General features: G+C 42.6%; 1 protein-coding gene across 1 annotated transcript; it reads left to right on the top strand.

Annotated features, from left to right (window-relative positions):
• Window positions 1–1,446: 1,446 nt before the first annotated feature.
• LOC131597039 (uncharacterized) lies at window positions 1,447–12,286 on the top strand. Its single transcript, XM_058869759.1, has 3 exons — window positions 1,447–2,988; window positions 4,756–4,883; window positions 12,121–12,286. The coding sequence occupies exons 1-3, from the start codon at window positions 1,447–1,449 to the stop codon at window positions 12,284–12,286; spliced, it is 1,836 nt and encodes a 611-aa protein (XP_058725742.1).
• Window positions 12,287–12,835: the final 549 nt, after the last annotated feature.

Here is a 12,835-nt window from a genome sequence, read left to right as displayed (position 1 = left end):
TTAAAATCCCCATAAAAAACACCAATCAAAAACACTTCAAAAAACCCTAATAAATGGTCAGATTTAAAACAAAGTAAGGAAGTGATGCGAAGCCTTGTAGTAGGTTCTTGTCATCATGGAATTACCCTTAAAAGACACAAACCAATTCTCTCTCTCTTCCCTCTTTTCTTAAGGGCAAGTTATCTCCGCTCCATTGCATCCTAGGCGATCCCTTATGCAAGAGCGCGAGCGTTAACGCCGCCCAACTAAAAAACACCAAAACAAACAGAAAATCGTGAGCCGAGCTACGGTAACTCTGATTCCTGAAAAGGATACGTAGGCAGCGGGGTAGGGCCCGTGCGAGTACAATTCTTTATTTTCCCTACATTTTGCATTCATTCGCATTTAGATGTAGGCATAGGCATAGTACACACCCTTTAGATAGAAACAAACATAGGTGGATACCATCGAGTACGATGGGCGTGAGGGGTGCTAGCACCTTCCCTCGCGTAACCGACTCCCGTACCTTGATTCTCTGGTCGCAAGACCCTGTTCCTTCCTTTGTTAGGTTTTCTGATATTCCTTTCCCTTATGGGATAAATATATTGGTGGCGACTCTGTTCATTTTTCACGAGCGTGCGACAGCTGGCGACTCTGCTGGGGACGTTGCTAGACCTGTTGCTGGTCCATCCTTAGCGAGTCGATCCTAGCCTGTGTTTGTTTGTTTATTTACTGGGTGTTTATTTGTTTTTATGTCTATACCTTGTATATATGTTTGCATGTTTATTTTTCTGCTTGCATATCATGTTTATTTCTGTTTGCACATCATGCATATGGATTATATTCTGTGTTCCTTGGGGTCTTCTGTTCTGTTTTGCAGGTTGGGTGGGGTGTTCTATGAGGTAAAAGGCCCAATACCCAGGCCAGAGTGACACATAGGATACCTAGGATAGAGTGGATAGTCATGACGCCGATGAGATGTCAGGTCTTGTCTAGTGCGATCATGAGACCCACGCCCAGTCGAGGTCCAAATGGGGTATCATTGTTGGCATGTAGATGCAACAACATTGGTGCCTCAGGAGGACTGATAACGCTGGTTGCCATTTTTGACCTACCCTGACCTAGACTACACCCGTGAGTGGGGAGGGATATACATGACAGGTACCGTTGGTGACTATTTGGTTCTGTTGTTGATTATTTGGTTCTATTGATGATTATGGTTCTTCTGGTTCTCTGATCTATGCCGGACCTTTGATCCTATGACATCTTCTTGCTCAGAATTATTGCCTTGGTCCCTCTATGTCGTGGGGACCCAATCTGCATCATTTTCATCATAGCATGTTTACATTTCAAAAAAAAAAGAAAGAAAAAAGAAAGAAAAGAAAGAAAAGAAAGAAAAGAAAAAAGTTAATTCTCATTTGCATGTCATTTTTCAGGGTATCCAGAAAATATCAATCTCTGTCAAGAATGGATAACAACGTGACCGTCAATCAAGGAGCTACAAGGCGCACACACACTTATACTTTCCATCGCGAGGGTATGGTTCAATTGGGACAATTGGGTGAATTGGTTACTGGTCAAAATGAAACAGTGTTCAGTGACAACTATGGCAACATATTATCTCTTCTGTACTCGCGTGTTGACGAATGGGCCTTATCTACTCTTCTTCAGTTCTACGACCCAGATATCCGTTGTTTCACATTTTCAGATTATCAGCTAGCTCCCACTCTCGAAGAGTACTCTTACCTCCTCAACATCAAGATTCAACACAGAGTGCCTTTTGTTTGTGTCCCGGAGAAACCTAGGTTGGACTACATTGCCAACGCTCTTTATTTGAGCTTGGGAGACGTTCATGATAACTGGAAGAAGAATGGTGATACTCATGGCTTCTACATGAGTTTCTTGGTTGAAAAAGCTCAAGAATTTGCTGACAAAGGAATATGGGGGGCTTTCAATGCTATTTTGGCCGCTCTGATCTACGGAATTGTGATGTTTCCCAACATTCACAAGTTCGTTGATTTGGCTGCTATATGTCTTTTTATGGACAAGAATCCAATACCCACCCTATTGGCTGACACATATTATTCCATTCACTCTCGGCATGGTAAAAGAGGGGCTATTCGAGGTTGCTTGCCGCTGTTGTATAAATGGTTCAAATCTCACTTGCCTGCTAGTGGTCCGTTTGTTACCTCTACTCAGAAATGGTCTCAGAGAATCATGGGACTCACTGCAAACGACATCATATGGTATCAATTCCGAACAGGCATATCTGAAGTCATTATTAGGTGCGAAAACTTTGGTAACGTCCCGCTCATTGGGACAAGAGGATGTATTAACTACAACCCAGTTCTAGCCCTTCGTCAGTTGGGCTATACCATGAAGAGTGGGCCTTCGGATAGGGAGATTTACCAATCCGTGTACTTTGAAAAGAGAGCTGACCCTGTAGCGCTTGAGGAAATCAGGAAGGCCTGGAATAACATTCATATAGGTGAGAGATCCACTCTGGGAGCCAAGAATGCCATTGCTATGGAGCCCTATACCGATTGGGTTAAGGAGAGAGTCAAGACACTTTTGTTACCATTCCCGGAGGTCCCTCTCTTGTATGCACAACCTCCGAAGATATCGGAAACTATGGTATCGAGGGAACGTTTTGACCAGGTCCGCGTCGCCAATTTGAGACTGAAAGAGAAAGATAGGGATATGGATTTGAAGCGCTATTTCCTTAAGCAGACAAAGAATGAACTGGCCCGTGAACTTAAAACTCTCAAAGGAGAGTCTTCTCAAGCCAGGAAAAGAGTTAGAACTGAAAAGGACGGAAAAGCTGTTGTTGCTCCTACTGAAGACCCTCAAAAGGTTATAGAAAAGATTATAAAGGAAGAAAAAGAGAAGCTCAGACGAGAGTACCAAGAAGACCTGAAAGCCCACAAGCTCCGACTGGAGAAAGAAACCAAATATGAGTTGAGGACCATGAAGAAGAAATTGGAAGAGGAGACCACTCAGAGAATAGCAGTTGAGACCCAACTGAAAGGAAGTCACCTCCGCACCGCCCGACTAGCTGAAGAGAATGTCAAGCTCAGAGATCAAATGATGAGTGAAGCAAATGCACTTGAGAAGACCTATATCCCAGAATGCAAAGGGTGTGACGAACTTAGGGATTGCTGCAAGAATCTAGACACGCAGTTATTCCGAAAGGATGAAGTGATCCAAAGCCTTGTCAAAGGAAGAGATCGGGAGACGACTAAGAAGCTATTTGACGAAACAAAGAAGTGGAGTGACGCCCATTTCAGACAAGGAGGGCCTTTGTTCTACATTGAGATGAATTGATAATTGAATTTGTTTGTAGATCACCACCAAATTTGTTGGATGGGGTCTCTATTGCTCTTTGTATTGAAACATTGTTATTTGTGTTTGAACCTACTCGCCTTAGGGAGCTATTATGAATGAAATGAATTGCTTTCCGTTTTCACTTGATATCTCTCTCGTCACGTTGTTATTTGTTCTTGACTATCAATCTTACTTTGGATACCCTGAAAATGACACAACACATCATATGCACACATGCACTCATACATTCACATTGTCACATTGCATTTTTCAGGTTGTTATACAAGACACTAATTGGGGTCCCTTACAAAACAAATTTCTTTTCCGACGACGAAGCTGACTTTCTTACATCCTTACCGTACCAGGAGCAACGAGAGAATCATGGATCAATTTGAACAGAGTCAAGCTGCCCTCCGTAGGGATATGGATGTTATGGGGGAAAGAATGACCCAACTTATGGAGACTCTTCATGTCGTTGTCCAAGGGCAAGAAGAGCTCAGAAAGAGCGTTGCTGGGATGGTCAAAGATACTCCTACCAACTCTGCTGATGGGGGAGTAAAAACTAAAGAGATTCCTGTTGAGGGAATAGCAAAAGTAGTCGATGACCACCATGAGGTTATTGATCTTGAACATGATCTTACTGCTGAGTTGACTGAGACTGCTAAGATGTACCAAGCTCTTGAAGAACGTCTTAAGGCTGTTGAGGTTGCTAAAACTTCGAGTTTCAACACTGCTGCTCTATGCTTGGTACCTGGGATTGTGATTCCCCCGAAGTTCAAGGTGCCAGACTTTGATAAGTATAAAGGAGTCACCTGCCCAGAGACTCACCTTCGTTCCTATTGCCGTAAGATGGCCGCTCATGCTAAGAATGAACCACTACTGATGCACTTCTTTCAGGATAGTCTCACTGGAGCCCCGTTGGAGTGGTACATGAAACTTGAGAGGTCTAATGTCAGTACTTGGGGACAACTTGTCGACGCCTTCTTGAAACAATACCACTACAATACAGCTATGGCTCCTAGCCGTGCCCAGCTACAAAATATGTCAAGGAAGCCTGACGAGTCATTTAAGGAGTACGCCCAGAGGTGGCGTGAACTTGCTGCTCGAGTTCAACCTCCTCTTCTCGACCGTGAGTTGATTGATCTGTTCATGGGGACTCTGAAGGGGCCGTATCTTCAGCACATGGTTAGTAATACTTCTCCGTCCTTCTCAGATGTGGTCATCATTGGTGAACGGGTTGAAAACTGTGTTAAAGCTGGTACTATTCAAGATGTCGCTACTCCTAGCAGTTCTAACGGTAATGGTAAGAAGCCGTATTCTGGGTTTGTGAAGAAGAGGGAAGGTGAGACTAGCACCGCTTCTGTTGATCAAGGCCGAGCTCCCGCATATTCTGCTGTTCCACCTCCTTATTATCCGGTGCCTTATGCTGTTCCTGGTCCATATGTCCCTCAGGCATATGCTGCTGCTCTCCCGCAACCTTGGATGGCCCCTCAACAGCCTTTCGTGCCACAACAACCAGCTGCTGCTCCTCAGAATCGCCAACAGAATCCTAAGCCTCAAGGTCAGAGAGGTCCACAGAGGCAAAGATACCCTGACAGGCGTATAGATCCGGTTCCCATGCCGTATGCTCAGCTTCTCCCCCAGTTGCTTGCCGGTCAATTGGTATAACTCCGTGAACTTGGACCTCCACCTAGTCCTCTCCCTCCTGGTTATGATGTTAATGCTCGATGTGAATTTCATTCAGGGGCCCCGGGCCATACTATTGAAAAGTGTAGAGCATTGAAGTACAAAGTTCAGGATCTCCTTGATGACAAACTTATCTCGTTCGCCCCTACTGGTCCTAATGTGCAGAATAATCCTATGCCTCCTCATGCTGGTGCGACCAATGCTGTTGAGTTATGTGATGATCAGATCCTAGTAAATGATGTTAATGAGGTTAGGATGCCGCTAGCAGTTATCAGAGAATATCTTATGCAACAAAAGGTTTTGTGTGAACTACATGACTACTGTTTGCAATGTTCTTCTAACCCTGAGGAATGCACTAGGTTGAAAGAAGAAATCCAGAAACTAATTGATGAAGGTGTTCTTAGAGTGGAAAGGGTCGTTCCTGTCGAAGATGTGGCTACTCTAGAGATACCTTACCATCCTGCTGAGGTGTCAAAAAATCAGAATACTCCTTTGGTCATTCGTGCTCCGAGTACTCCCTTGGTCATTCAGGCTCCGAGGACTCCGTTGGTTATTCAGGTTCCAAATGCTCCTTCGACTCCTCCAACCTCGTCTCTTGTTCCTTCTCCTGTGAATGATTCTAAGGCTGTCCCTTGGAGCTATAATGCCGTGTTTATTCGAGGGAAGAAATATGATTGTCCTCCAGTGGGTAATTCGAGCATCACTAATATTACTGGCACTAGTGGCATTACCCGTAGTGGTCGGATCTTTGCTGCCCCTCCTCCACCTCCTAAAGAGACCAATAAAGAGGCTAGTACACAAGCAAAAGGAAAGCAAGTTGCTGTTGATCCTCCTGTAACACGTAATGCACAAGATGCCGAGCAACTCTTGAAGATCATTAAGAAAAGTGATTACAAAGTGATTGATCAACTTGACCAAACTCAAGCTAAAATCTCCATCTTGTCCCTTTTGGTGCACTCAGAAGCTCATCGTGATGCTCTGATGAAAGTTCTGGCTTCCGCTCACGTAACGCAAGACATTACCGTGCCTCAGTTTGAAGGGGTTGTGACCAACATTGCTGCTGGTAATTGTTTGGGTTTTTCTGATGATGAACTTCCACCTGAGGGTAGGGCACACAATAAAGCGTTACATATCTCCGTCAAGTGTCTCGATGCTGTGTTGTCCCGGGTTCTGATTGATACAGGTTCTTCTCTTAACGTGATGCCCAAGGCCACTTTGTTTAAATTGAGTATGGATGGGATTATGATGAGACCGTGCACTATGAGTGTTAGAGCATTTGATGGTTCTAGAAGGTCCGTAGAAGGAGAAATTGATCTGCCAGTCTTGATTGGTCCTCACATGTTCTACATTGCCTTCTACGTTATGGATATAAACCCTTCGTACACTTGCCTCTTGGGTCGTCCTTGGATTCATGCTGCTGGAGCTGTGACATCTACTCTCCATCAGTGCTTGAAATTTGTTGTGAGTGACAAGATTGTTGTGATCACTGGTGAAGAGGATTTGATAGTCAATAATCTGGCATCATACCGTTATGTTGAAGTGGAGGGAGAGATACAAGAGACACCTTTTCAAGCCTTAGAGATTGTGTCAGTGGACAAACTCCCTGTGGTCGAGAATAAGAAGGAACTCGGAGCGCCCCTCTCGTCTTTAAATGATGCTAAGGCTTTCTTAGAAGCTGGTACTCCCCATAGTGCCTGGGGCAAGCTGATTGACGTTCAAGAGAAGCGAGACAAGTATGGCCTTGGGTATCAACCATCTTCTTCTGCTCAGCTCAGCATAATTCCTGGAAAGAAGGTGATTCCCCCCATTTCTCAGGTGTTCGTCAGTGCAAGCACCAGTTCTGGAAGTCAAGTTCTCGCCGTGGATGATGATGATAAAGAAGATCTCTCCAGATTCATTTGCCATGCTGCGCCTGGACAGGAACTCAACAATTGGACCATCTTGGACACCCCTAGAGTCACTTTTATGGAGATGTAATTTTCTTGTTTCGATAAGTCATATGCTTCGCCCTAAGCATTTTGACCATTTGTATAAAGAAGGGCCCCCATGTTGTTTCAATTTGTTTAATATTGAATGAAAATCATATCTTCGCATGCAATTACTGTTCCATTTCTTTCATTTTTGTTTTTTACTTTAAAAACTTTTTCAAAATGGCAAAGCTTTTCTTTTTTTCTCTTTTTATGTGTTGCATTCTAAGGCATAAATCATCCATCGTGCAGATCCGGCTCGAATTCCATCAAGAATGATAATGTTACAGTTCCACGTCTTAATATCCTTGAGAATCCAATTGACCAAGCTGATGAGGATAGTGGGGAAGATTGTGAGGTCCCTGAGGAATTGGCAAGACTTTTGAGACAAGAGGAGAAATCTATTCAGCCACATCAGGAAGCCATAGAAATCATCAACCTCGGTTCAGAAGAAACAAAGAGAGAAGTCAAGATAGGGGCTGCTTTGCAAAATGATGTAAAGAGAAGGTTGATTGAGCTGCTTCGAGAGTATGTTGACATCTTCGCCTGGTCATACGAAGACATGCCTGGTTTAGACACGGATATAGTTATGCACAGGTTACCGCTCAAACCAGAATGTCCGCCCGTAAAGCAAAAACCGCGAAGAACTCGACCTGATATGGCTTTGAAAATCAAGGAAGAAGTTGAAAAACAGTTGAAGGCTGGTTTCTTATCTGTGTGTGAGTATCCTCCTTGGATTGCAAACATAGTACCTGTTCCTAAGAAGGACGGAAAGGTACGCATGTGTGTTGACTACCGAGATTTGAATATGGCAAGTCCGAAGGATGATTTCCCTCTGCCTCATATTGATGTGCTAGTCGACAACACTGCTCAGTATTCGGTGTTCTCCTTCATGGATGGTTTTTCTGGCTATAATCAAATAAAGATGGCTCCTGAAGATATGACCAAGACTACCTTTACTACTCCGTGGGGTACGTATTGTTATAAGGTGATGCCTTTTGGTCTTAAGAATGCTGGTGCAACATACCAACGAGCTATGGTGACTCTCTTCCATGACATGATCCATAAAGAGATTGAGGTGTACGTCGATGATATGATTGCAAAATCCCAAACTGAGGAGGAACATTTGGTATATCTTGAGAAATTGTTTGCTCGTCTGCGAAAATTCAAGTTGAGGCTTAATCCAAACAAGTGCACTTTTGGAGTGCGATCAGGAAAGTTACTTGGATTCATTGTGAGTCAACGAGGGATTGAGGTCGACCCTGATAAAGTAAGAGCAATACAGAACATGCCAGCACCGAAGAATGAAAAAGAAGTTCGAGGGTTCCTTGGGAGATTGAATTACATAGCCAGGTTCATTTCTCATCTCACTGACACCTGTGAACCCATCTTTAAGTTGCTGCGCAAGAATCAAGATATCCGTTGGGATGATCATTGTCAAGAAGCTTTTGAGAAGATTAAACAGTATCTCCAAGAGCCGCCAATTCTCATGCCTCCGGTTCCTGGGAGGCCGCTTCTTATGTACTTAACTGTGCTTGAAGGATCTATGGGGTGTGTGCTGGGCCAACATGACGAGTCTGGTCGAAAAGAGTGCGCCATTTATTACCTGAGCAAAAAGTTTACCGATTGTGAATCCCGTTACTCACTACTCGAGAAAACTTGCTGTGCTTTGGTATGGGCTGCTCGCCGACTAAGGCAGTACATGTTGACTCACACCACTCTATTGATCTCCAAAATGGACCCGATAAAGTACATCTTTGAAAAACCGGCCCTTACAGGAAGACTAGACCGGTGGCAAATGCTTTTGTCAGAATATGATATCCAGTATGTCACACAGAAGGCCATCAAAGGAAGTGTCCTTGCAGATCATCTTGCTCATCAGCCATTAGAAGAGTATCAGTCAATGAAGTTTGACTTTCCTGATGAAGATATCATGAAACTAGATGGTAATGAAGGACCCGAACCAGGAGAGCGATGGACTCTCACGTTCGATGGTGCATCAAATGCCGTGGGCCATGGTATTGGGGCAGTTTTGACTTCTCCCCGTCAAACTCACATCCCTTTCACAGCTAGAATATGCTTTGATTGCACAAACAATGTCGCAGAATACGAAGCTTGCATAATGGGTCTCGAAGCAGCCATTGATATGAGGATCAAGATCCTTGAGGTGTATGGGGATTCTGCCTTGGTTATACATCAAGTGAGAGGTGATTGGGAGACAAGACACCCCAATTTAGTTCCTTATAAGGACTATATCTTGGAGTTGCTGCCTGCTTTCGAGGAAATCACTTTCAATCACATCCCCCGAGAGGAAAATCAATTGGCAGATGCTTTGGCTACTTTGGCGGCTATGTTCAGAGTTAGCTCCCCTAAGGAAGTGCCAGACATAACGATCCTCCGTTACAAAGAGCCTGCCCATGCATTCTCTGCTCATTGTCTCACTACTGAAGATGTGTATGATGAAAAGCCATGGTATTACGACATCAAGAGGTATGTTGAGAAGCAAGAGTATCCCGAAGATGCTACGATTGGTGATAAGCGAACGCTTCGAAGGTTAGCATCCAAATTCTTCTTGTCAGGAGACGTCCTGTACAAAAGAAACTATGATTCAGTTTTGCTCAGATGCGTGGATAGACACGAAGCAGAAGTGATCATGCGGGAAATTCATGAAGGATCTTTTGGAACTCATTCCAGTGGGCATTCTATGGCCAAAAAGATCTTGCGAGCGGGATATTACTGGATGACAATTGAAAGTGATTGTTATGTATACGTGAAGAAGTGCCACAAATGCCAAGTGTATGCTGATAGAATTCATGTTCCTCCAACTCCTTTGAATGTTCTAACATCACCTTGGCCCTTTGCTATGTGGGGCTGTCGCACGCTCGCGAAAATGTGAACAGAGTCGCCACCAATATATTTATCCCATAAGGGAAAGGAATATCAGAAAACCTGGAATAAAGAAAGGATAAGAAAAAGGTCTTTCGACCAGAGATAGGGTACGGGAGTCGGTTACGCAAGGGGAAGGTGCTAGCACCCCTCACGTCTGTGGTACTCCACAGGATCCACTTATGTTTGTTCTATTCTAAGGGTGTATAAATCTAAAGCTTAATTACTAAGGGAATGCATGCAAATGAAAGAAAAGAAACACGGGGAAAATAAGGTTTATAAATAATTGTGCTCGCTTAGGCCCCGCGACCTAATGCCTACGTATCCTTTTCAGGAATCAGAGCGCCGTAGTTCGGCTCTATATTTTTTGTTTGTTTTTGTGTTTTTTAGTTGAACAGTTGCATTCGCACTCCGCTGCTCGACCTCTGGAGTCTTAAGCTGGGAATGGAGCGGAAATAACGTGTCCGATAAGGAGAAAGAATGCCCTGAAGGCAAGAGAAAGAATGCCTCGGAGGCAAGGGAGAGAAGAGAGAAAATTGGTTTGTATTTTTTATGTAACTTCATGATGAACAAAACCCAATACAAGGTTTCGCACCACTTCATTACTTTGTTTAGGTCTGAGCCTTTATTAAGTGTTTTAAATGTTTTTGATTGGTGATTTTTAAGGGATTTTAATCTGCGAGTTGAATCACATAGAATGTATGATGTCAAAGAAACAGATTAGGGAATGAATCCCACTCATTTCTCTACATGGATAGAGAAACAGATTAGGGAATGAATCCCACTCATTTCTCTAATAATCGAGAAACAGATTAGGGAATGAATCCCACTCATTTCTCTTTGTAGTGATCGAGAAACAGATTAGGGAATGAATCCCACTCATTTCTCTCTCACTAAGTGTTCGAGAAACAGATTAGGGAATAAATCCCACTCGTTTCTCTCCCACTTTTAATGTGATTCGCCTCTTCCTTTGTTAAGTGTTTTAAAGTTGAAAAGGAAAATAAACAAAACTAGCCTAAGATGAAAACTAGCCTAATATGATGGGAACCTCTAATTCCTAAAGTTGTCATGGTTTCTACCTAATGGTTAGGAGCAAAAAGAGACATGAGAATATAAGCATAAGCGGAGATCGAAATTACAAGTAAAAATACAAGTAAATAACGATACAAGAATTAGTGTAAAATGGCTAACATAAACACTTGAAAATATGGTACAAGACATGAAAGTGAACAATGCAAAATAGTACAAAAATCGAATTTAAAATACTATTATTTTTTATATGGTTTTTATGAAGGAAATTGAATTAGAAATCAAGCAAAAGAATTAAAATAAAAGCCTAAACTAATTATTTTTTTTGATTATTTTTATATGTCAAAATTTAGTATTAAGGTCTACAAATATAGGAGAAAAATCAGTTTTAATTACTAAAAGAAATGGCAAAGTATCTAATTACCTAAATTAAAACTAATGGGAACAGGGGGGTGAACATTGAAATACGGTGTGAAGAGTAATGTTGGGCGCAGGCCCATGGTGTTGGCCCAGAGGTTGTTTTTTGTTATTGTTTCAGACAAATGGGCCAAGGGGGGGTGCCAGCAGCGCTTTTGGCCCAAGACTGTGTTATTTGATCCATAGCCAATAATTCAGATTCTGATTCAATTAATTGCCAGATTAAAATTTAAACAAGTCAGATTATAATTACTTAATTAACATTAAATCAGATTAACGTCAAATTAAAAAATTAAAAGGAATTGAAAATTAAAAAGGGATTAGGTTTACCTCTTAAGAGTTGAGACGATTGAAATTGCTCGTGGCTCCTTCTCCCTCTTCACGCAAATACGACGGCGGTGCACGGAATCGGCTTCTCCGATCAACCTTCTTGGCGAGCCTCCGTCGTTATGGCGAACAAACTCCGCTTCGGCTCAACTTCTTGATTCAGACTCATTCGATTCTTCTCTCAAATCGTCCGTCTTTGGCTCTCCCTCAATCCGTTATCTGCTCTCGTTTGACATTGTCTTCTCTCCAATCTCCTTCTTTTTTCTTGTTTCAGATGATTATTGCTGGTTGAAAGTTGACGAATTTGTGAAGAACGATGACGATTAGAGGTTGCGGAAGTTGTTGAAGATTGAAGAATCTGGTGGTTGAAGGACGAAGATGATGTTGAATCGTTGATACCACTTGCGATGCAATGATGAAGATGATGAATTGCGTGAAGAGCCGAAATGAGTTTGAGAAGTGGTGATGATGAATGGTTGAATGATGTTGAGGAATTTTGGTGAAGATGGTTGTGTGAAGAAGGTGGTTCAGAGAGAGTGATGAAAGAGCAGAGTGATGGAGAAGGTGCAGAGATGAATCGAGAGAGTGGTGGGGATGAAGGTTCAGAGATGAAGAATGGTGGAAGAGTGAAGACTGAAAATGGTGAAAAATGGTGGAGTGGTGATGAATGAGAGAGATGGTTCAAGGTGAGAAAGATGGGAGAGAGTGAAGGTGAGTTTGAAGAATGAATAGAAAAATGGTGGAGAATGGTGAATTGAAAATGGTTATGGAAGTGAAGGGAGAGTGAAAGTGAAGAGGATAAAAATGGTGGAAGAAGACTGAATGAAGGTGGAGGTCCTGATTTATAGAAGTGGAGATGAAGAAGATTCAAGGTTCGCCCCACTCTTGATTTTCTGATTTCTGTTATATTCTGTTGAGTTTCTGTTATCTGTTATAGGTCTGTTAGGGTTGTTAGGAATTGGTTAGAGTTAGTTTTCTGTTACTAGGTAGTTAGAATTCAGTTATAGGTGGTTATAGAAGTTGGTTAGAAACTCTGCTAAGTGGTTAAAAACTGTTATGGGGGGAATTAAAAACTGGTTTTGATAATTAACTGGCAGTTAGGGAATTTAGTTAGGAAAAGTTAGGGACAGGTTGAACATTAGGAGTAAGTTAGATACAAATAGGTATTTATGTGTAGAGATCCTCTTAGTGAATTTGACTAATGCTGAACCGGTTTATCA

The sequence above is a fragment of the Vicia villosa genome, linkage group LG4, assembly GCF_029867415.1.
Source record: "Vicia villosa cultivar HV-30 ecotype Madison, WI linkage group LG4, Vvil1.0, whole genome shotgun sequence".
NCBI classification, from domain to species: Eukaryota; Viridiplantae; Streptophyta; class Magnoliopsida; order Fabales; family Fabaceae; genus Vicia; species Vicia villosa.
Note: the sequence above shows the minus strand (reverse complement) of the source record. Positions and strands in the feature narration are given on the sequence as shown.

Coding starts and splice junctions, on each gene's coding strand:
- LOC131597039 (XM_058869759.1), top strand. CDS start 1,447: ATGGATAACAACGTGACCGTCAATCAAGGAGCTACAAGGCGCACACAC. Junction 2,989..4,755: donor AGACCACTCAGAGAATAGCA/GTTGAGACCCAA, acceptor TATGTCCCTCAG/GCATATGCTGCTGCTCTCCC. Junction 4,884..12,120: donor GGTCAGAGAGGTCCACAGAG/GCAAAGATACCC, acceptor ATTTTGGTGAAG/ATGGTTGTGTGAAGAAGGTG.